The following is a 26,000-nucleotide window of genomic DNA, read 5'->3' on the forward strand; positions in this document are numbered from 1 at the left end:
TGAGCCATCCCGCAAGGCAGGCCGGCTGACCCAGAGCCTGCTCTGGTAGCTGCTGTGCTGTACCCATGTGGGAGACAGCCAACACGGTGTCAGACACCATGCAAAGTGCTGCCCACCCTCTCTGTAAAGAAGGATGGCTCTGATCAAATGAAATGTGCAAAGAGCAACATGGAACATATGGTTGGAAGACAACTCTGATTTTAGGAAAGTATAGTCCTTCAATGTAATGAATCTTGGGCAAATGCATTTTATCTCTCTTGGACTTTGAGTTCCCCGTTCAGAGAAGTATTTGAATGAACTGACCTCCAAGGACCCTCAAGAGCTTTGCTTCTAAGCTCTCTAACCTTTGAGTCATAGCCTTCATGCTAGAGCACAGGCCTGTAGTGTCCCAATCGTTATGGAAACACTGCAGTAACCTGTGCTCATCAGAATCCCCCAGTGCATGAAGCCATATGTCATGGATTATGCTGCAAATCTGTGCTGGTATCCAAATGAGCATATATCATTTTTACACAATCAATGGACTAGCAAATCAGGCACTTTTCCCTAATTAAAAGCTGTAAATGAGTTTGAAGTACTGCATGGGACCTCCACAGGAATTAGCATTCATCCACACACAACTGAAAATGCCAGGGGTTTGGTCACCCTACGGGACAGCCCTTGACCACTGGTGATGGCACCCAGAGGATCAGTGCTCCCCTCCATCCTACAAGTGGACAGCTCTGAAGTCATCCTGCCTGGCAGTGGTCAGTTTGGCAATGCAACCTTGTTGGGGCTTCTCTCCTTCCCTATTTCACACTCCCCAGGCCTGCACTCCAATTCCAAAAGCAAACCATCTACACACATGCTCTTGTCTCAGCTCTGCTTTCTGATGGGACCTCAGGAGCGACAATATGGAGAACATGATGGATGCAGGCACATAAGAAGCGCTAAACAAACTTGACTACGATGGATTTTCTATGTATCTGTTATCGGGGGAGACTTCGGATCTCTCTTTTCTCCACTGCTTTCTGCCATCCCCAGTTTCCCTGGTCTTCATTATTGTCGCTACATGGGGGGTAGAAAACAAGAAACAGAGTCGAAAGTGCACAATGGCATAGGGTAAAGACCTGGAAATAGCCTCCTGAGTCCAGGTGTCCACAGGCTGACTTGGGATCACCTCATTGCTAGGGATTTGGGGTGATCTTAGGTTGTAAACTACCAAACTACCCTTAAAGTGTATACGTGTGTGTGTGTGTGTTATTGTGTGTTTGAAAATCCAGGATAAGCACATCCAAACCATGATTTCACTCTATTATTGCTTTTGCTAAAATTTTTTTTGGATGATTTGATATATGAAAATATTAATTGACAGGAGTAAAAGTAATATGTAGATATAGCAAAAATCATGAAGGTGGTAAGTGAAAATTGAAGTCTGGGAAACACTAATAGATAAATGTGGGTTTTTTTCACAACCATAAAATTTTAGGTAAGTGGATGAGGACATAGTTCAGTCAATTAAATTTAGGAATTTTGTTATCAAGTACGTTAAGCATTTTCTTACTTAAGAACATAGACTTGATTTGCAATATTTATATTTTTGACTATGTTGCTTTAACTATTAGATAGCGAAAATAAGCTATTCTTCTCATATTGCACCAAATAACACAAAAGTATCATACTTCTAATTACTTGGAGAACATGAAATGACACAAGCGTAAATGTGACTCGTCTGTGTGTTTGGTCCGGGACACCTAGAGCCTCACATGGGCAGGTGTCTGTACTCAGTGTATCGAAAAATCTTTCAATTGTTTTATATCCTGAATGGAGACAGAGCACATTAATATCACAAATAGGATTCTCTGATGCCCCTATAAAAGACAGTTCCTAAAACTGTCGTGCTTATAGCAATTCCTGAGACAATAGGTTACCCACATTTCTAAATAATCGTTAGCAATGGGAAAAAGTAAGAGGATATGTTACAAAATCTGATTTAAGAGCCATTTATTTTCTTTACAGTTAAAAAGTTGCACAAACTTTTTAAAACATACACCCAACACTCCTCATTAGCCCATATATCTTGTTGGCCTTTTCATTGAGAAATACAATGAGGGCTACATTCTCATAGCTTGGATGAATAACTCATTCTTTTCCATATGGAAGATGAAGGCCTTCTTAGTATTTTCCAATGGAGATACATTAACCAGCCAAAAATGATTAATGCTTGGGCAACAGTGACCAAGTGTGAAAATGCAGACCTAGCTGTGATGTTAGGTCAGACCTAAAGACTTACAAAGTTTTATGATGTCTTACTTTAAAAAAAGTCTGTTCCTATCTATCCATCTTTCTCCTTTCTCTTTTACCTTGTCCTCGACTAAGACAGATCCAATGGTAAACCATTCCAAGGTTTGGCAATTCCTCTGAAACTGAACTTGATGGTCCCAGAAATACTGACTCTGTCAGGGTCCCCTGGAAAGGCTCAGGGCCATTATGAAAGCCTGACTCAGGGCTCTCAGTCCTCTAAACACCACCAAGATGGCTGAGTTGGCGATTTCTTGTTGAATAAGATATAAATAAGACATTTATATACAGTCACGTGTCGCTTAATGACGGGGATACGTTCTGAGCAATGTGTCGCTGGGTGATTTTGTCATTGTGTGCACATCACAAAGTGACTTACACAAACCTAGATGGTATACTCTATTACACACCTAGGCCACATGGTACTAATCTAACGGGACCACAACCGTATATGTGGTCTGTCATTGACTGAAATGTTATGTGGTGCAGCCCAGATTGCCCAACTCCCCTGGAGAGAGTTTTTTTTAACTGTTCATTCTCAATGTGGGTAATATCACCTCCAAGGGGGTGAAAATTGGTTCTTCAGGAGGGGTAAAAAAAATCTTACTCTTTTTATGTATAAAGAACAGATACACAGTATATCTGTGGTATTAGGATTTACTAGGAGGGGTTCAAGTAGGGGGAAAAAGTCTGAAGTCTCTGAGAGGGGAGTAGATGATGATGATGACAAGAAGTTGAGGAACACTGCTGTCAATCCACTTCCTATAGGAACAACGATTCAGATGTGTTCTGGAGCATTTTCTAAATTGTCTTATATTGTTTTAAAAGTGATTTATCCTATGCTAATTGATAAAGAACTGAATATACAGAAAGAGCTGTTTACCCAGACATGAATTCCCCTCACCTGGGAAGTGCTAAAATCCTCACAGTCTGAATTCTCGCTCTCTTTTCTGAATACTGCTATTTTCCTGACGGAATTCCCCTCCTAGAATAGCTACAGGATCACGTGAAAGCCATTGTCCGGCAACAGTTCAAAGGGGAAGCATGGAAGGCTATACTAGACAGTTTCTTCAGAAAGGTGAGCGCTCTGCACACACCGTTTTTGCCACAGACTTCTTAATAAGGGGAGAGGAAATTCTGCTTTTGTGTTATTTTATTTTCATAATTAAGTCAATTAAGTCATATAAGAAATAGGAGGATGAAGAGCTGTGACAAACAAAAATAGATCACTAACTTTCATATGCATCAGGAATAGCTCCTTTGAGGTTCCCCAAAAGTTGGTGCCAATGACTGAAATGTTGAAATGTGCCACATGCCGCTATTATTATCACAACCCCTCCTGAGACAGTGGCCTTGGGCAAGGATCAAGAAGGGGCATGCATTCCATCTCCTTTGACAAACACCACTCCCTGGTTGGCAACATTCAAATAGAACAGTAAATGAATCTGTCTTAGTTAAAAGTGATGTTACTACCTGTGTGTCCTCAAGAGCAGGAGCCTGTCTGTGACCTCCCCGTGTCATCATGGACCGGAACACACGCCAGAGTAAGGAAGACGAGAGAAAGCACACACTACCTACAATCCAGATGTCTTTTCTTCTAAGTGATAAATCCATTCTCTGGGAGCAGCTACAGAAGTCACTTGGCTTATATGTTCCCTCCCCTGATCTAGCGCAAGCCCGTTTCCAAGCACACACTTGTTGCATGCTCTGTTCTGAGGAGCAGGCGTTGCCGAATTGCAGAGGGTTCTTGCAGTATCCTGCAACAGATATTTTCAGTTATACGGTCAACAGATAATCTGCCTCTTTAAAAGGAAAAATATGATGGCCTGTGTGACAGATCTGAAACAGGTGCAGGGGCAGAGAGAGACGTGCTGGCTGCAATTGACGCCAACCCAAATGCACTTGTCCCCAGTTCAAGGACGATTAGCACCACGGAAACTGGCATCTGCTTTTATGGCTGGGCCACCGCCAGGGTGCTTTCTCCTGCCCTTCAGGGTGAGAAGCAAAGAGATGGGGGTAGGGAAATGAAACTTTAAAAATCACAAAACCTCCACCCTCAGCTATGTTATTTTGAGATCTAAGTTATAGTCATTATGAACACCAACGATGGTACGATTTCACAGTGATTAGTCAGGAAATGCCACCGGCTATTAAATGTACCAGTTGCAATCAAAATAGGGAGAGCTATGCTTTGCTCCAACCCACTCTGTCCTATTTACATCCTGTTAAATAGTTGGTTTTGTTGCATTTTTGGAGCATTTGTACCAGGCATTTAAACATTCCAGGGGCTGTGAGGTCCCACCTCTGTTAGAACCATCCTTATTTTCTGTGCCCCCAGCTTCACCTTACTCCTCTGGTCGAGACCATGCCTTCTGGATGGAGGATGGGTAACTAGGAGTGTACAGGAAGGTCGAGAAAAACCAAAGGACAAGGAGGTGAGCACAGATAATCTTGGGCATAGAAAGTAGGGATATGTATAGTAAATGGGGGAAGGCAGACAGAGCCAAATGGGAGAATGCAACTCTGCTTGTCTGAGAACATTATATGGCTCTTTTGTCTTTCATTAAGCAAATATATAGAGCGTGTGTGTGTGCACGCATGTATTAAACAGTAAATTTTAGATCGGAAATAAATGCAGCATGGGAGGTATTTATACAGGTAATAGAGAGCTAATAAAAGAAGAAAACCTGGATTTGATTGTATAAAAGTAATATTAATTCTGGTTATGAGAGTCGCCCGCCATTTATGAGTTAAGTAGCTATTAAGCTCATCACTCATACGTCACGGATCAATTTTTCTTTTAAGTTTTACTTGATTTCAACACCATGTTATGTAAGTTTAGATCTAATTTTTTAGGGCAAATCCACTGAAAGCTTTTAAAATTCTGCACTATTAAGGTGATTTTGAACACCCTTTAGAATATAATAGAATGAGAAGTCATTAGAAAACTGAATAAAAAGGGAAGTAGAAAAATAAAATGAAAAGTAGAACATGTGGTATTTAAAAAATTCAACAAAAAATAACGGAGAGGAAAAGAAAGAAGATAGTTAAAAATAAATCCAGTGTGGGAAAAATAAGTGAAATAAAAAATCCTGGTTACGAGCAGGAAAAGAAAAAGAATCTGAGCTTTACCAAATTATATTAACAAATATAAGTTGTTAAACGTATAGATAATTTTTCCCGTTGGGACTGCCAAGTAAAGGCTTCTAGGGAGAAATTGCACTTCAAGCCTTCAAAACAAAGCTTCCACATCACTAGAGTGTCTGAAATTCAGAGTAAATTCTTTTCAGTGTGCCACAGTGAAGATTTCTACCATGACTAGCAGTGCTGAACTTCTCAAAGAGAGACAGGATAAAAGAGAAAGGAGAATAAGTGGAGAAAATTATGGCAAGCATCTTTTTTTATAGTCCTGGGGAGAAAAGAGCAGTGTTGTAAAGACTTACTGTGGCCCCAGCAGAAGGAGATGTGTCAATCTAGAGCTGTCTACGTGCCTGAAGACATCTGAGCTGCTGGAATGCCCTTCTTCACCCCCTGGTGCCAAGGCCTACTGGCTACCTTGGCACCCACTGACTGGGCAAGCAAGACCTCCAGCGCAGTGGCCTTGGCAGCCACAGAAAGGAGAAGAGCTCTGGGCCTCTGATTCATGTGTCTATCCGTTCTCCACAAGGCGAGAGAGAGACAGGGAAATTTATTGCTGACATCTCTGGGCCCTTCGCCATTTACAAAGAAGAAACTGAATGGACATATGGGGCCACTAGTCATCCTCTCTCCCAGCTGCAGGAAGGCACGGGTTGCACAAGGGATATCGGGCCAATTGTGAAGGATGTTCTTTCAGAGTTTCTGAGGAACAACATTCTCAGTGTTTTCCTCAAAAATATCGTAAATTATTTAACTTCCAAATCATTTGATTTCCAATATTCTGGAGCAGTATCACGAAAATAATTCTTGCTTAAAATGTTTATGTTCCAGCTGAGCACCATCTCACTCCTTAAACATATTGCCTACGTATAAAAATCATATCACAGAACCTGGAGAAAAACAGCACTGGAAAAACAAAGTCACATGACAGATGGCTGGTTATGTCAAAGTTACCCGAGAAGAATATTTAGTCTTCTCTGTTCTACAGAAATTAATAAACAGAAAAGGAAAATTTTCCGCTTATTTGTTTGTATTATAAACAGCCCTAATGAGGAAGCCCTTCACATCTGACTTAAATTTTGCCTGTGGAAACTTGTTTTTAGTATACACTGAACAAGATGTGAACTCATAGGGAAAGAGGAGGTTTCAAAAAACCTACGTTCCAACCTAACCCATTTCTTGTCTCCAGTACATTTGATTGTTCCATATTCAGTAACACTGGAGAGACGGCTCTGCCCTTTCTCACGGCTCTGTTTCACTGTCTGTTGCATTGTTAGAAATACCCTTCTGATCTGAATAGGGTTTTTCAGAACAGCAGCTGAACAAAGAAATGTGTTTCCCAAACCTGCCTGATAGGAATCACTTGCTCTGATTATTAAAAATAAAGATTCCCAGTTGTCAACCAGGATGCAGGACTCAGTCAAATAGATATGTTCTTTCCACAAGCATTTTTGGTGCCTGTCATGTGCTGGTTACTAGGAAAGCAACTGGGAATGCAAGGACAAGTGACACGAGGTCCCGACCTTGAGGAGTGCTATCTGGAGAAAAGAGACAGACACATTCAATGCGATCACACGCGCTAGAATAAAGGCATGGGCAAAATGCCGTGAGGCCTGTGCTGGGCCAGGAGCTACACTTCTGTGGGCCCACAAGTGGGACTCGATTGAGCCAGGGCAGGGGAGGGGGCTGCTGCTGCAAATGCTTACTGAATGATTCCTATAGTGACAGACAGATACTGTGCTAAGTGCTTTGTATCCGTCAGCACATCATTCACTACTCTGCTGAGGCAGCCCCTTGGCTGAGTTTAGTAACTCGCCAAAGATCAAGCAGCCAGAATGGGGTTCAGGAAGCTCGTTCTACACAAATGAGGACACCGGCATGCCATCAGGCAAGGCTTACTTGTCCCTGTCCCTGACTGTCACTGTCAACAGCTCTGCCACCTACCCTGTGAGGCGCTCAAGGTCTCGAGGAAATTAGAAACTTCTGCAGAGCAGTTATGCCCCTCACAGTGCTTCTCCGAATTTCATGCCCAAATCCATCCTTTTATAAATGATCCTTCTTAAGAAATGTGTGTTTCCATAAGTTCGCTCTCATAGCTTCTAAGTCACTAACCCCAGTGTGGAGTAGCCTGCAGGAAGAGATGCATATTCAAAGGCCTCGTAATTATTTACCAAATTCAACTGTATAATTTACAACACATAATCCTCAGTGAAACAAAATGGAAGTTTGTCTATTCATAAACGCTCCTTAATTCTACACACAAGTGACAAAATAGAATTTGAAAAGGGTCTGATAATGGCTACATTTATTGATTTATGTAAGAAAAGATAAGGTAGAACCAATACTTTTTAGGAGACTAAATTAGCATACAATTACCTCACTCTTTCCAGATCTTGAATCCTGTTCACTAGAACATTCTTCCAGAAAACATTTCACTTTCTCAACCTTTTCCATGCACTGGAATAAGGCCATTTTCTGCAGCTGGTTACTGTTGTAACATGTGTTGGTTTCTTCTAGCCTCTTCACTTTTAACATCTTGGTGGTGAGTCCGATTAAGTTACTGTCCGGAGTGTGGTTTTCATCCTCCTCTGCCTCCGATTTGTAAATCAAGACACAGTTGTGACTTCTGAGTGTGCCTTCCTCTTGACTGTAAAGAATGGAAACAAAGTTCTCATCACTTACTCACACATTCGATTTTTTTGGGAAAATGACCAGTGAGAATTTTGAAGTCTTTTCTATTTAAACTGGAGAGAGGATCCAAAATTAGGAAGAGAAATGCTAATATTAACATGAAATTTTGAATTCTGGACGTTTTCCTTCACTTTTTCCTACAAAAGCAAACAGTAAGAAGCAACCTTAAGTTTCCCTCATTGCACAAAAGATTTCTATCAATTGGCCAGTTTAAATAGAGAATGTAAAGTTTCTTTGGGTTTAATTCGCATTGCCGGCTTTGTTCCTCCCATCCCCAGTGGGAAAGGTTTCCGTGTAAGGGGGTCTCTCATGCTTCCCCAGGGAATTCTGCCCACTCTGGGAAGTGGTCTACACCAAATGAGCCATTTCCAGAGCCCTTCTCTGCTGACACTTTAAAATCTTGGTGCTTATTTTAGAAAAGAAATTTGTTTCCTTACAGCCCTATCACATCGATAAGATAACCAGACATCTTCTTTTGCATCTTCATTAATGACTAGGTACCGAGGGGTTTAAATCCTGTGCTTTCCTTGAAGTGCTTTCCTTACAAACTAAGTGTGACATGTATTACTTAGTTCCTTATTACTGCTCTGATACCAGAGATGTACATGTATGCATGCATCTACCCAGCACTTGACTATATTGGGGTGGGAGGGAGAGAGACTGAGTTGAATTTGCGGCAGATTCCCATGGCCGACTTCTGAGGCCTCTTGCTGGATGTTTTCAGAAAATTGCTTCTTCCAACTTTTTCTAAATTTAAAATCACCTGAAATTATCTCCACAAAACTTCATCTTTCATTTTCCCAACTCATAGTAAAATGATACCTTGTGTTCCAAATTATTTAAAATCTAACGTTCTACTTGGCCACATAAAGACTTTACATTCAAACACACTAAAATGTAAATAATATCAACCAGAGCTCTATGAGATACATTATAGACCATTATTAGCATTCTTTCAAATTGCCCTGATAAAAAAAAATCATTATTAAAATACGGAGACAGATGCATGGCTATTTCTAAGGCAAACTATGACTAAAATATAAAATGTAGTTGCAGATGGTGCTCAAGTTGGATCAGGAAGCCGCATAAAAATTAACACATTAAAACAAAAGCTTAGGTCCAAGATGTAATAATTTTGCAAAGAAAAATGAAATGTTAACATTTAGATATTAAAGGTTAAGATCCACCTGGAGTTTGGCACAACTTGTTATTTAAGACAACATACAGAGAAAAAGAAGGAGATTTGAGAGGTTATAACAAACTTTTAAAAAATAGAGTAATTACCATTTGTAGGTGGACATCCTGGGGTTTAGACCTCTCCAGGGCAGAGGCTGAGAGCCGGCAGATAAAGGGAAGTTTCGCAGAGTTCAAATAACCACACGATTCTCTGGGAAAAGTCCTTGCTCTCGGTCAGTATAAATCTTCTGGAAAGACAAGTGTCCACTATGAAAGGAAGTATCCTGTCTCTCAAATGCCACTTTGTGCTCTGTTTAAACTAATAAGGTCCTTGATCTCATGTTGCTCAGCTGTTGCCTTCTTAGTCAGACGGAGAAGAATATTAATTTTAGACACCAGGCTTTTCAAGGCCAATGGCTCCATTTCAGAGGTCAGGTAAGGAGAGGATGAACTGGGAACAGTGGATGAAATATCACCTTTGCCCTTTTTCTCTCATCCGTGTGGCAATACTCGCAGAATCACAAAGCTGCATTTGTCTTTGGCAATCCCGCCCCTTTGGGACACAGGATTACTGGCGTACTCATTCCCAGCAGGAGGACTCTGAGTGTGGGAACCCCACAGCCACCCTGTTTGCCCATTTCACACTTTGAATACATCCACCTAGAACATGAGAGATCATCTGAAAGCACTTAGCAAGTTTTAACTTTCTCAGCCTTTCAAATTATCTGCAGTATCTCCAACTGCTGTAGCTCTAAGGAAAGGTTGCAGGCACGGGCTTTCAGGGAGATCGAGAGAACAGGAATGAGTTTTGGTAAACTCTCTTTATAAGCAAGGCTGTGACTCTCCCCCTCACATTTTTTTTGAGGAAGATTAGATCTGAGCTAACATCTGCCGCCAATCCTCCTCTTTTTTCCTCAGACTGGCCCTGAGCTAACATCCGTGCCCATCTTCCTCTACTTTACATGTGGGACGCCTGCCACAGCATGGCTTGCCAAGCAGTGCGTAGGTCCACACCCAGGATCCAAACCGGTGAACCCTGGGCTGCAGAAGCAGAATGCATGAACTTAACCGCTGCACCACGGGGCAGGCCCCCCCCCCACCTCACTTTTCACCACAGTTCAAGAAAAGAGAATTCAGTGCAAAGCCCCACCTGCCTGATTCTAACAGTAGTGTATTCCTAGATTTATTTAAGTAGTATGGAACCTCAATTGTTTGGAAAATAGAACTAGTAATATAGATATTCCTATAATCCTTCAAGGCCTAGACACTTGTCACCTCTTTGGAGGCTTTGCTGATTCCCCAATGCCCACCCCAACACCAGCCTCTAGTGCTTTCTTGCTTCTCCCCCCAAAAACTTCTTATTTTTAGTTCAGATCAATGTATTCCATATAAAATAAAAATACACATTTTCATTTTGAGTAGCATGTAAAGAATTATGGCAAATTCTTTAGAAAGCAGAACTTTGGCTGTTTTTCTAGGATTAGAACACTTTGTTCTTCAGGAGGAGTAGCTAAACAAAATTATGTATTTGTTAAAAATAAATTCTTTAACAAAATTGTTATGAAAGTACTGAACTGATCTGAGGTTACCAATTTTTCTGGAGTAATTAAATTGTGAGACAGTGCTGATAAGGTGACAAATCTGCCTACCAAAAGGAAACAATGTGTATGGCCTTCTGCTGATGTGACTGTTGCCTCCACCTAGATCATCCAAACAGTGGAACCAGAGTTTCCATCCCCTCAGCTCCAGTCAGCCAAACACAGGCTCCCGTGAGCCAGAAGCCAGCAGAATCCACTCCTTTGCTTTCTTTTTCCTTAATAAATTTTTTACTTTAAAATAGTTTTAGATCTACGGAAAAGGTGAAAAGTGAAAAGATAGCATAGAGAGTTCCTTTATGCCCTGGACCCAATTTCCCCTATTTTTAACATCTTACATTGGTATGGTCCACTTGTCACAATTAATGAATCCATGCTGATACATTATTACTCACTAAACTCTATACTTTATTCATATGTTATGAGTTTTTCCCTAATGTATCTCTTCTGTGTCAGAATCCCATCCAGGATAACATATTCCATTTAGATCCACTAGGATTTGTGATGGATTGGATATGGGGTATGAAAGAAAGATGGTGGACGAGGACGATTTTCCAAATTTTTTCCCGAGCATTTGAAGGGGAGAGCCGACATTGACTGAGATGGAGCAGGCCATGCAAGGAGCAACATCTGGGGGAAAAGTTAGGAGCTCAGTTTTTGACAGGTCCATTGGACGTTCAAATTGAATAGATTGTCAGATAGAAATCTGGACTTCAGGGGAGTGGTCCAGGTGGGAGATATAAATTTGGAAGTCATCACACATAGATAGTTCCATGTACAATATGTATTCAATAAATATTTGTTGATTAATTACTAGAGAGAAGGTTTTTAATTGTCTCTATTTGTCCTAAAAAAAGTCAGTTAAAAGAATCCATGCTACTTGTCTTCTAAAATTAGATGACAGTAGTTTAGTTCTGCTATGTCACACTATTTCCAGCTTCTGATAGCACAGAGAACAAACAGCCTGAAACAATACTTGACCACCAAAAAACAAGAACGTGTGTACCTTTGCCATCCATCCACTGAGCCTCAGCACCCTAAGTCCATATCCACAAAATAATTGGAATGTCTTGAAAATGCTCTTATGCTTGAAAAAGTTCACAGTGAGACTATGAGCAGGCCCAGTGATACTTTTCCTGGATTCCCCTGATATTTTGGACTTATAAATCTTAAAAAAAAAAAAAAAAAACTAACCTCAGTAAAACAGTATTCCACAAAGCCAAGGAAATTGTGATTCTTTTTAAGGAACATTCCTATTAGCTAGCAAGAGGCTGTACTGTCTAGGGAACCACACAAAGCATGCATTGCCAATGACTCTGTGTCCTGATTGGCATTTAAACCAGGCTGGATAATGCTAATAGTTTCTATTTGTACACAGCATTTTGAACGTTTCCACGACAAGGCCTCTTGAACATTTGCACACAAAAGTGGACCAATCTTCACAAATACCAAAATGCAAATGAAAGACATCCCTGTTATACACATAACTATTGAATTTTCTTTCTTTCAGAAAGCACCACTGAGTATGATCCATAAAAGCAAAAATTGATAAATTCCACTTCATCAAAATTCAAAATTTGCTCTTCAAAAGACACTATAGGAAAATGAAAAGACAACCTACAGACTTGGAAAAAATACTGTGAAATCACATATTTGATAAAGGACTTGTATCCTGAATATATAACAAACTCTAACAACTCAACAACATGATGACAACTCAATTTTTAAAAATGGACAAAAGATTTGCATAGATATCGCATCAAAGAAAATATACAAATGAATGGTTAATAAACACATGAAAAAAGTGCTCTAAATCAGTCATTAGGGAGATGCAAATTAAAATCACAATGAAATAGCATTTCACATCCACTTTAGAAGAGCTATAATAAAAAGAGACTAAAGCAAATGTTGGCGAAGATGTGGAGTAACTGAAACTCTCATCATACATGTTGGTGGAAATGCAAAATGGTGCAGATGTTTTAGAAGACAGTTTGGCAGTTTCTTAAATACTTATTTCCCATGTGACCTAGCAATTCTTCTCCTAGGTATCTACCCCAGAGAAATGAAAACATATAAACACACAAAACTTTGCACACAAATGTTCATAGCAGCAATATTCATGATAGTCAAAAATTGGAAACAATCCAAATGTTCACCAATTGGTCTGGTGAATAGAAAAAGTTAATGTGCTATATGCATTAAATGGAATACTATGCAGCAACAAATAGGAGGGAGGCACTGATCCCTGCTACACTTGGATAAACAAAAATGTTGTGCCAGTGAAAAAAGCCAGAAACAAAGATCACATACTGTGCAGTTCCATTTATATGAAATGTCCAGAAAAGGCAAATCTATAGACACAGAAAGTAGACTAGTGGTTGTCTGAGGCTGAGAGTAAGCATGGGAATTAACAGTAAACGAAATCTTATTGGGGTGATGGAAATGGTCAAAAACTATACTGTGGTGATGATGATACAACTCACTAATTTTCCAAAAATTGCTGAATTGTACACTTGAGATGGGTGAATTTTACAATATGTAAATTATACTTCAATAAAGTAATTAAGAAAAAAGAAACCCAATAATACGATTAATACAAAAATAAATTTGTCAAAAGTTAAAAAAAAAAAAAAAACACTGCTGGACGGTTTGTGGCCTGCTGTTTCAAGGGAGCAAGGGTGGGATCCAGGAGACATAAATTATACTCGACCCTTCTCAGGTCGCCTGTGGCCAGAGAAAAGGAAGAGGAAATGATAAGTGGGAAAGAGTACAGACTCCCACTCTTTCCTCCTCCTGGTATGAATACCACATGATGTATGATTTTATAATTAACAGAAAAGTTAATGGTAATTTAAAACTAATTTCTCTCTCTTATCTTCTACTCAGAGAGAGGATACTTCAAGCAAGGAAGACAGAGTGATGTTACAGGACATCCACACTTGTTTACAACCCAGGTTGATATTACACTCATAAAACTTTCAAGTGACAGTGAGTAAGTTGCTAAATTTTGTCTGATAAAAAGTGAAAATAACACAGGAGGGTTTAAAAACTAGATAGAAATATAGATGAGGCCATTTAAAAATTAATCTCCTTCAGAAATATTAAATATTGTTCTAGTTCATTACTTTATAATGGTTCATGATTTGTTCATCTCATTGTATCTTTTTTCACTTCATTGTAAAATGTAAATACATGTCACTGAGTTACTGTACTGTTTAGAAAACAACACGTGTGACTTTCAGTAAGAACAAAGTACGTTGTGCAAATACTATTCACAAATTCATGAATTTCCAAAGCTCATGTGACTTTCATATAATTTCTGTTAAATATTTTTCCTTTCCTCTGACTTACTTTTTTAAAACTTAAAACCTACAGAAAATTTGTGTGAATAGTACCACGAATAGCCATATACCCTTCACGTAGATTCACCAAGTGTTAACATTTTCCGTATTTGCTCTCTCCCTCTCTCTTTCCTGAGCGTGTTACAAACCTCATGAAACTTTACCCTTAAATATATTAGCATATGTCTTCTGAGAACGAATGTTCTCACATAATATCAATAAAAATCACACAGTACATTTATTTGGCATGTCCTTTTAGTCTCCTTTTATCTATTTAGGGAACAATGGTCCAGTCTTTTTTTTTTTTCAGAGACTCCAGACCAATTTCTTCATAACCTGTCTCTCAATTTGAATTGCCAATTGTTTCTTTATGTTTGGAACCAGGTAAAGTATTGGGCACGAAAACCACATAAATGAAGTTGTATCTTTCTCAGAATGTCACAATAGGCGGCATACAATGCAGCTTGTATCGTGATTAGTCACGTTACATTTGGTGATCTGATTAAGGTGGTGTCTGCCATATTTCTCCAACATAAAGTTACCCTTTTTCTTTTTGCAATTAATAAGTAACCTATGTGAATTTATGGGTATCCTCTTCCCGAACAATCTATCACCCTATGATTTTAGTATCCATCCTTGCCTGAATCAATTATGACCACAGTGATTGTTAAATGGTGATTTTCTAATTCTATTATTTCCTCTACATTTATTAATTGGTGTTCTTCTACAAAATAGAGCTCTCCATCCCCATCATGGTTTCCCTCCCTTTTTAGTATCAGTATGAACTCATAGATTTTTAAAAGGAACATACATTCCCTATATTATTCATTTTAATTGCTCAAATTGTTCCAGATTTTAGTCAATGGGAGTACCTTGTAGCCAGCTCCTGTGAACTTTTGAGTCAGTATTATTTTTTTGAGTACTTCCTTATTTCTGGCATAAAAAGATGTTCAAAGCTCACTTTGTACTTTTCCTGCCCTATTTCTGGAATCTGCCATTTCTCAAAGGATCCTTGGTTCCCTTTGGAGAAGAATGGTATTTAAAAACCAAGACCAAGGAGTGTTCTTTGCTACTGGAGTGTTATTGCTTCTAGTTCTTTCAGTGGACAGAGCTAGGAAATATAATTTTTTTTTTTTAAATCATGAGTTCATGCTTATATATTTCTAATTCCAACCCAACACTATAGGATTCTTTCCGTGCCTCCTCCATTCCACATTTGTATCTCCCTCCCACTAATTCTTGAATCCTGAAAATGAAAGAACAAAATAGAATGCTTGCTACAAGGTAAAATTCATACTACTGTTGTGACTACCTATTCTAAATAGTTGGGCAAAGTCTTGGTGTTTCTGCCCAATTTTTAAAAATTCCGTTCTACAGCATGAGTCATCACTTTTTAGTTGTTGGAATCGGAGGAAAGCTCTATTTATGTTTATGTTCTTGGGAATGATTTTCTACTTTCTAAATTGGAAGTGAATTTCAGGAGCTAGAAGCAGCTTATGATAGTAACAAGGCATGAAATTACAGAAGTGCAAAGCCCAAGTCAAACTCTTCTGACCAAATGTTGGCCTGCTTTTCCCAAGAGGGTAAGGTTCCGGAGAGAAATTTTTCCATAGGGAAAAATACTGCAGTAGGGAGGGTATTAGTGGCTGATGAGGAGATGGGTGAAAATTTCACACACTCTCAGGGATGTGTGTTATTTCCTATTAAAGGTCAAAGTTATATTTTTAGGTAGAAAATAAATTTGGCTACTATGTAATGCTTCATAATATGTTTTATCCTGAATATTCAAAAGTATTGACATTTTTTGGAGCAAAAGGACCATGGCAGCAGGTAAAATGGTAAAATGGCATTGTGAGTCCCAGTTTTTATACAGAAAGCATTTTCAGTGTAAATGAAGGCCGGGAGGGCACAGGGCAATGGGCACGCTAATAAACTTCTGATCGGAATGTAAATTGCTTTATGGGAGGTAATTTGGCCATGCACTTTCACCCCACAATTGCATTTCTAAGAATTTTGCCCCAAAGAAATAAGAGTTGCACACAATATATTATCTTTGAGGATACCCATGATGACGTTATTTATTATATTTAAAACATTGAAATAAAACCTAAGGACAAGTTGGTTGAATAGATATGGCATAATGATATAGTATAGTTATTGTAGATAGATAGATAGATAGAGTAGATAAATATGGTAGAATATATATGGTATATTAGATAAGAAAGACTATGCTTCCATTAAGTCACGTGTAGAAGAATATTTAACAATAAAAGAGAAAAAAATGAATGTGACAATCAGGGGGAAAAGGGCAGACAGTATATAGCAAGATCACAATTTTGACTAAAAAAAAGATACGCTATCAATATATAGATGGATGATAACACAGATGGATATCTAATTAGAAAAATAGACAAGATTGCTACTCCAAATGTTAACAACGGTTATCTCTAGAGTAGGGATGGGAATTATGGTTTGTGCTTTGTTAGAGTTAACAGTTTTTCTAAAATGTGTATTTTTAATCTGAAAATTTTCCATCAAAATAAATGTATAAATGCTGTAATAAAGAGCCTAGTACGGAAAACATAAGCATTAGAGACAGATAGGTGGGGTTTGCATTTGAGGTTTACTAGCTGTGTCAACTCACAACAGTTGCTCAGTCTTCCCAAGCCTCGGTTTTTCTCATCTGCTAAATAAATGAAGATAATAACATTTTCCTTACAGGGTCATTGAGATCTAGGAAATGAGATTAAAATGGCTGGTGTATCAGAGGGACTTGATAAATGGCAGCCTTTATGATTATCATTGGTAATATTATTGATATTAATGTTACTAAATCTTATTAAAAAATTAAAGATTATCCCGCTGAGAAATTTAGAAATTTAGAGCCTAAAGAGGAAAAGATACTCGCAAGTATCTGAGTTTTCTAAAGTCAAAATACAAGATCACCCACTGACACTGTGTGCCAGGGCCACACCTGCCTATGGCTGCAAAATGAAGTCATGTTCATTTAAAATATATTTTTTCCTTTCATTGGAATATATACATATGGAAAGCACATAAAACTGTAAGTACAGTACAGTTTAAGAAATAACTATAAAGTATACATCCATAAAGCCACCACCAGGCCAAGAACTAGAATATTGCCAGCATCCCAAGAACCTCATCCCTTTGTCCTCTCCCTTGAATCAACCACTAATCTGAATTTTATGAATAATTTCCTTGATTTCCTTCGTAGTTTTTACCACTTAAATGTGCATTCTAAACGTAGAGGTTTTTTTCGCCGGTTTTGGTTTTGTGCATAAATGTATTCACGCTATTTGTATTATTTTGTATCATTTTTCAGTCAAAATTCTTTGATTCATCATATTATTATGAATAGCTGTCTTTGTTAGTTTTCATTATGATACAAGATTCCATTGAATAAATATTACAAAATTTAAGCACGTACTCTACTATTAATAGACATTTGGGCTGTTTTCACTTTGGGGCTTCTAAGAACATTATTGTGCACGCCTGATGCATATTCCAGTATAGGCTCCTGCCAGCACTGTGAGAATGCCCCTGTTGCCCTATGTCTTTAACAACACTTTAATTTTTGCTAATCTAGTGGATGTGCAATAATACATCACTTTTTATTTAAATTGCATTTCTTTGGTCACTAAAGGGTTGAAGACTTTTTCACATAAATACACATATATATGTCATTCAGGCATTATCTTTTGTTAAGTACATATTTAAGTTCTTGGTCAATTTTTATTACATTTTCTATCATTTTTCTTATTGCCATATAAGTTTTTAATATATTTTATTGATTTAATTATAGAAAATAATTTTTAATTCATTCTAAATACTGTGCTTGACAGCAATATGTGTTGCAAATACCTTCTCCCTCTCTGTGGCTTGTATTTTCATTCTTTTTTGTGGTGTTTTACGATAAATAAATAGAAGCTTTTCATTTTTTATGTAGTAAGACGCATTAATCTCTTCCTTCCTGGTTAATGCTTTTCGTGTCTTATTTAAGAACCCCTTCCTCTCTTTCTCACCCTGAGGTAATAAAAAAGTTCTCCCATATTATTTTCTAAAAATTTTATAGTTTGCCCTTCATATTTAGGAGATGATTTTATTTAGCATAGTATAAAGCAGGTCCAGTTCGATTTTTAACGTATTGCCACAGCATCATTTGCTGAAAAGTCTATCCTTTTCTAATTTTCAGAGCTACCTCTGCCATATATCAAATATCCATATGTTTCTGAACTGTCTATGCTGTTTCAACGTCTATTTGCCTGTCCCTCTGCTGATGTCATACTGTCTTGATTTCTATTGTCTTTATACGAAGCCTTCCTATGTAGTAGAACAATTCTTCCCACTTGTTTTTCTTCAGGAGTGTCTTGCCTATTCTTGGCACATTTGAAAAACTTTTTAAATCAACTTGTCAAGTTACACACACACCCTTCACACACCTGTGGGACATAGGTGGGGATTGCGTTGCATCCATAAATGAGCATGAAAAGAATTTGCATCTTTACGCTACTGAGTGTTCCAAACTGAGAATATGGCATATCACTCCATTTATTTAGGTCTTCTTTACTTTCTCTCAGTGAGATTTTACCATTTTCTTTCTCTGAAGAGATCTTTCACATTTCATATCAGGTTTATTCTTATGTACTTCATATTTTTGATGCTGTGAATGTTTTGTTTTTAAATTTCATTTTGTGTCTCTTCCTGTTTATAAAAATAATATTGAAGTTTTAAATTGATCACACATGCAGAAAACTTGCAGTTTTACATATATATGTATATAACTTCTAAGTTCAAAAAGTTTATATGTACATAATTTTTATTTTTTCATTTTCCACATCTACAATCATGCAATCTACAAATAAAGATAGTTTCTTATCTTCCTTTCCAATCCTTATACCCTTTGATTTTTTCTTACCTTTTAGGGCTTCTAGTACGGCGTTGAATAGAAATGGTGAGAGCATTCATCCTGCTTCTGTCCCTGATTGCAGAAGGAGAGCTTTTAGCATCTCACTATTAAGACTAATGTTTGCTCTAAGATTTTCATGGATATTCATTATCATATTAAGAAATTTCCATTTTATTCCTAGTTTCCTAAGAGATTTTAAATCATGAATGGACATTAAATTTTATAAAATGCTTTTATTTTTTGCATCTTTTAAGATAACTGTATGATTTTCTCCTTTAATTGTTATTGTGGTGAATTACATTACTGATTTTCTAGTGTAAAATCAACCTCGAGTTTCTGGGATAACTCAACTTGGTTACCATGTGTTATCCTTTTCATATAGTACTGAATGAGGTTTGTTAATATTTTATTTTTAAGATTTTTGCCTCTATGGTTGTTGAATGAGATTGGCCCATAATTTTCCTTTTTAAAAAAGTCCTTATTGGATTTTCAATCTTTCTTCTGTTATATGCAATTAAAGTTACAAATTCCTCTCCAAATATTGCTTTAGTTGTATCTCTCATTGTTGCTGTGTAATATTTTTGTATCATTTAGCTCAAAATATTTTCTTATTTCCAATCTGACTTCTTTGACTCATGGTTTATCTGGAGTGTGTTACTTCCCCTGGAGAGGGTCTCCCTCTCTCTCTGCAAAGCCCCTGGGAACACTTCTCGGCAGTTCAGGACCCAACAAGTCTGCGGCTCCAGGCTCCAGCCCGGTGATGGTAAAGCCGGGCTGCAAATCCCCGGGAGGCTGAGCCCGCCGGCACTCTGCTCAAAGACAGGAACTTTCAACATTTTCGTCTCCCTGCTTTTGCTCAGAGTCACGGCAGCCTTCCCCACAGCCCCACAGGAGGAGTTGTTGGGGTTGGATTTACTTCTGGTCCACCCTTACCAACAGGGTGTTGTCCTTTGGGATGCCAGCTTAACGGAGAAAGGTCTAGCAGACTCCTCAGTGTGTGTAGGCCCTGGGCTCTGCTACCATCGCCCGTGCCCCATGAGGCCACCCAAAGCCAAGCCCATAATTGGCAGAACTGGCAAAAGCCCTCAGGGCAAAGGGAACTCTTGTGCTCAGGTTCCTCTTGCCTCTTTGGATTTGAATTCCCCTTGAATTTTTGCCTGGTAGTTTTCTTTACTATTTTAACAGATCTTTGATACTTTTAAGATTTTTGAAATGTTTTATTTGGCATTTTTAGTTGTTTTCAGCAGGGATGTTGATCTGAATTTACCAGCTGCTATTATTGGAAATAGAAGGCCCTCACATTAATTTTTTTAATTGAGATAAAATTTGCTTAAAGTGCAATGCACAGATCTTAAATACACAACTTGATGGGCTTTGAATACCCCAATCAGGACACAGAACATTTCCATCATGCTCCCTTTCAGTCAATTCCCCTTCTCTCAGAGACAACCATCCTTGTGATTTCTAACACTATAGTTTCCCTAGTCTTGCCTATTCTTGAGCTCCCTATCAATGGAATCGTAATCTGTGCCCTTTTGCATCTGGCTTCTTTCATTCAACGTAATATTTATGAGACTCATCTATGTTGTTGTATCTGTCGTTCATCCTTTTTTATTACAGTGTAGTACTTCACTGTATAAACAGACCCATATTTTTTATCCCTGAACCTACTGATTTACATTGTTTCCAGTTCTGTTTTGTTGCTATTATGAATAGAGCTTCTATAAATATTCTTCTACAAGTCTTTTTGTAGACATATGTTTCCATTTCTTTTGGGTGAATACCTAGGAATGCAATTGCTGAGTCATAGGGTAAGTGTATGTTTAATTTTATAAGAAACCAACAAGTTTTTCAAAGTGTTCGTACTATTTTATGCATCCACCAGCAATGTACCAGCAATGTGTGAGAGTTCCAGTTGCTCTAAATCCTTGCTAATGTTTGGTATTCTCAGTCATTTGAATTTTAACGATTCTCATGGGCATGAAATGGAATCTTATTGTGTTTTTTAAAATCAACCTCCTTGAAGAAGCCTGACCACTGGCACTGCTGATGGTGCTCATGCTGCCAACACCGAGGTCTGCGCTGCGGGTGCTGTCCACAGGTACTCATTAAGCTGCCCATCCTCGGGGGCCAGAGCAGAGCTAGGGAATACGGCCTCCTCTCAAACTCGGAGTTGCTGGGTCTTCTAGATACCAAAGCAGGACCATTTATGCCCAGAACACCCAGCTTCTCAAGAACAGTTTGTTCATTCTGGTCTTCAGCTCTCTCACCACAGGGTTTCAAATTCAGTTCGATGGACAAGAAGGAGACAGATGTCATAGTGTACCCTTCACATTCTCATCCTTCTTCAATTAAAAATCCATCTCTCCCAAAAGTAACCCAGTCTTTCTACCCAGTGGCAATTCTCCATCATTCCAAGGTAACCATCTTATTCTCACCTCAAAAAGTTTCTTTTTTCTCTATGGAAGGGTTCTCTAAATATCTCCATGTCAGCACAAAATCTTCATCTACCTTTTTATAACTAAAAGCCCCATTCAGCTGGTTTTTCCAGAAGAAACAGAATGCTCCAAATGTGAACATTAGGGGAAGAGTTAAGCCTATACTTTAAGCTGCCTGGTTGTCTTCTCTCACTGATTCTGTTCAGGCACGTGCCTACTGCCCACTATATGGCAGGCATTGGGTCCGGCACTGGGGGTGCAAGGTGAAAGTAGAGGCAGGAGTGGAAACACATGTAAATGGGAAATTATAATACTAGGAAGAATCTGTTATAAGGGATAGACAAGGTGTCAAATAAGCATATGGCAAAGAGTACCAAACCAGCCTGGAGGGTCAGGGAAGGCTAACAGGATTTATCTAAACTGAAGGGTAAATAGTAAAGCCAGACATGGCAAGGGGCTAGAAAGGTACTCCAGGGCAAGGATGTGAGATGTGCAGGTTTGAGAAGATTATGACAAATACCTTTAGTGTTTTTACCATTAAACATAATAATGGCTGCTAGTTTGAGGCGAAAAAAAAAAACCATCATGTTAAGAAAGCATCTTTCTCCATTTTACTAGAAGTTTATTAAAATTAGGGATTGAAGAAGAATTTTGTCTATGTTGCTTCACATTTCACTTTATAAAAGAACTGCTTTCTCCAGTAATTTAAGAATATCTAACACTCGACAACACAATTCAAAATGAAAAGAATAGACAAATGTATTGGAATGGAAGAGGCAAAAGTATTGTTGACACCAACTGGGTGTCTTGCAATTCAATTCAATTCTGACACTACCTGGACTTAGCATCAGACTCCACAGTCAAGAACAAGGTCCCCACCAGACTGCCCTCGCTTCAGACACCAGCCTCAAGACTCAGGGAGCAGCTGTACTCCTGACCAACTGGCTACAAATTTGGGGGCTTCCATAACCCCCTCAGGTTTGATAATTCACTAGAACAAATCATAGAACTCACTGAAAGTGTTCTACTTGCAATTACAGTTTTTAATAAACGATACACAAATGCAAAGTCTGGGAGGGTCCTGGACACAAAGCTGCCATGCACTCTCCCTATGGAGACAGGGCTCATCACCCGCCCACCCGTCAGTATGTTCACCATCCAAGAAGTTGCACTGAGTTTTGGTGTCCAGAGCTTTTATTGGGGTTTCATAATGTAGGCATGATTGATTACATCACTGGTCACGTGATTGAACTCAATCTCCAACACCCTTCTCCTCCCTAGAAATGGCTGGCCTGAAGTTCCAACCCTCTAATTATGTTGTTGGTCTTTCTGGTGACCAGCTCCTATCCTGAAGCTATCTAGGGAGCCACTAGGAGTAACCTTATCAGCATAACAAAGGCTTTCCTATCACTCAGGAAATTCGAAGGGTTTTTGAAGCTCTGTGCCAGGAACCAGGGACAAAGTTCAGATATGTTTTTTTACACTACAAGTATGCTTTGAAAATCACTTAAAACTAATGAGTTCAAAAAAAGGTCAAATATGAAATAATAAAAATCAATGCATTTCTTTTATACCAATAAGACCAGTAAGAAAATAGAACAATTAAAAGGTCTTATTACAATAGCAAGAAAATGTATATAATTTATTAGAATAAACTTAGTAAGAAATGTGGCATAGATTCCAGAGGATACAGGGGAAAGTCAGGAAAAGAAAGGAGCAGGAGGTTGGGTTAGGAGAAAGGAATTGCAAAGCAGGGAGAGCAGAAAACCCTAGGGCAACTTTTAAGATGGTGACTCCAGACGTCAGGGATGTGGGTCATGGTGGGATTAGCTGGACTCAAAATGTCCAACATACCTTGGGTATGAATATGAGGGTGCAAGATGACGCCTGGAGGTTCGCTAACACCAGGAGGCTTACTAGATACCTGTGCTTAAGCACTGCAGCCGCGCTGAGACGTTGTGGCCGCTGAACAGAGGGCTTATTTGAGTCACCCACTGAATACATCGTCCCCATTCTGACTCTGTGGAAGGAGGACAGAGAAGATGCTTACACGGCTCACAGTAAACTGCCAAGGCCAGGCGAAAACAATCAAGCAGTGAGGTATTAAATGAGAAAACTTAAGCCCAGGTTTTATTGCTTTACATTGATCTCATTTCCTAAGACCTTATAATAGAGTTTAAATTTATTTGTATTTATGCTGATTTTAAAAGAATGTTTAATTTGTTTAGAAAAGCTGGTTGTGGTTTATTCATTTTATTTTTCTACCATCACCACCTAGTGGTGAAAACTTTAAACTTCAACAGAATGAGTTAGGGTTCAGGAAAAAAAGAATAGAGGGCTTACCATGTGGCAGGCACTGTACTAAACACTTTTACATTTATGAGATCATCTAATTCTCACAACAGATTGTGAGGTAGGCATTATTGTTCCTCTTTTCGATTTGGAAACTGAGTCAGAGAAGTTAAGTTGCTTGCCCAAGGTCACACTGGCCAACTCAAACACAGATTTTTGAAGTCCAAGTCTATGCCATTTTCACCTCACACTACATCCAAAGAGCTCAATTTTATTCATGTATTTGATCGTGGGAGTAAAATATATATAAACATACATGGAGAATTTTGTCTTTTCTTTATATTTTTCCTTTTTCTTTTTTCTTATATAATATATATAGGAGCAAGCACATATATAAATAGAAAATAGGATTATACTGTATAAATTAGTTTTGTATCTTCTAGTTTTTACTCCTGTCGACGAAAATAATCCATATCCAATCTATAAATGAAAATTTGGGTGAGTTTATTCTGAGTTTAAATCTGAGGATTATAACCCGGGAGAGTCTTTCCACAAAGGAACAGAGCACTCCAAAGAAGTGGGGGTATAAGGGTGGTTATATACCCTCAAAGAGGATGTTTCACATAGGATTGAAATGTCCCTTTTACAATAGTCGCGAGACTGCTCTGTCGGCACAGCGATTGATGGAAATAGCAGGTAGGTCTTCTGTCTCAGTGAACACAGCAGGGTGGCAGTCTGTTGTCTCCAGCTGGGTGGTCACAGGTGAGCTGGGAGGTGAGTGCAGCAATCAGTTCCTAGCCTAAAGAAAAATGCTAATGTTGGGGGGAAGTTGCGTCTTTATCTCAAGGGCCTTTGTTCTGGCCAAAGGAAATGTCTAAGCAGATATGCAATGCGTGCTCAATAGCCAGTCAGGCCCTTTTGGAGGAAAAAAAAAGAAGTCAGGCCAAATTAGGTTTATACCAAATGGCTTCTTCATATACTCCAATATATCCTATTGCTTGCCATTTTTATTTGTCACTCCATATTACATACTGAATATTTTCCCATTAAAATAAATACTTTTGAAAATACATAGTAACAATAAAGACAGATATAGAATTACATTTATACGTAAATAGCGTGATGTTGAAATGCATTTAAACAGACTGGAAGAAAGTGCTAAAATATTAATAATGATGATCTCTGAGTGGATTTTCCATAATAAGTATGTATTATTTCTTAGAAAAATTGTCTTACATCTACTAAAAGAAAAGAGATTCAAGAAACTTCACAGTCGTTGTCCAGTTTGTTGTCATTATTTTAAAATATATTGCTTGTATTAGGGGCAACCATTATATACAGGGGTTTCCATATATTTCTATAAAGGTTTAAAATTAATGTAGCATATTAGATTTCCGTATTTAGTAATACTTTCCTTCAAACCCCGTTTTGAGAGCAGCCGTAGAAGCTGAAGAGTAGCAGAATATGCCACACCAAAACATTCCACTGAGGCATAAGGATTATTTTGAGTTGAAGGCAAGTGAGAAGCAGCAGATACAAGAAAAGCTCTCTGCTCTCCCCCTATTTGCCTAGAAGCAGCACATAAATTTGTAACAGTGGCCCCCTTGCAGTCTCTGCCAGGAAGGAGGGAAGTCAATCAACAGAGACGACTCTAGACCCTGTCAGCCCAGAGACGGTACCAGAGGAAACTGCGTGACACGCTTTACCAACGAGCCCCATCTTCCCCCGCTTCCTTCAGCCACCTTCCCACGATTCGCCACCCCTGAAGCTGGACGTCCTTTCCCTTTGTCTTATCACTTCTCTGCAATTGTATTGTTCTTTTGCTAAGATGCTATATAAGCCTGAGTCCATCTCCAAGTATTTCCATGTGTATGAGTGCTGCGTGTGCTACCCAATTTTTCTCTTTTTCACCTGTCTTTCATCAGTTTAATTTACAGTCTCAGCTAATAAACCTAAGATGGGCAGAAAAAAAGATTTTTCCCTCCTCTGCAGACCTCTTCTCCAAGTACTTGCTTTTGTGAGGTTCCTGTGATGGTTCCTCTGAGAGATAAGTCAAAGGCTATAAAGGCTCATAATCCTCCATTTTTGCAGAATTTCAATTCATATGATAGCCAAACAATAA

At 38.6% G+C, this 26,000-nt stretch overlaps 1 protein-coding gene across 3 annotated transcripts in view; it reads right to left on the reverse strand.

The window, feature by feature from the left end:
- The window catches only part of MYLK4 (myosin light chain kinase family member 4), a 73,812-nt gene extending 64,164 nt beyond the window's left edge, over window positions 1-9,648 (reverse strand). For 2 of the 3 annotated variants that reach the window (XM_070583965.1, XM_070583964.1), the window contains exons 1-2: window positions 9,394-9,648; window positions 7,795-8,065 (exon numbers count right to left, since the gene is read on the reverse strand). In XM_070583965.1, the coding sequence (XP_070440066.1) occupies window positions 7,795-8,065; window positions 9,394-9,410 (288 nt within the window). In that variant the 5' untranslated portion in view covers window positions 9,411-9,648. Of the gene's footprint in view, window positions 1-3,753; window positions 4,078-7,794; window positions 8,066-9,393 lie in introns of those variants that run through there. The other variant, XM_070583966.1, reaches the window with a different exon arrangement.
- Window positions 9,649-26,000: the final 16,352 nt, after the last annotated feature.

The sequence above is a fragment of the Equus przewalskii genome, chromosome 19 (genome assembly GCF_037783145.1).
Source record: "Equus przewalskii isolate Varuska chromosome 19, EquPr2, whole genome shotgun sequence".
Lineage (NCBI taxonomy): Eukaryota > Metazoa > Chordata > Mammalia > Perissodactyla > Equidae > Equus > Equus przewalskii.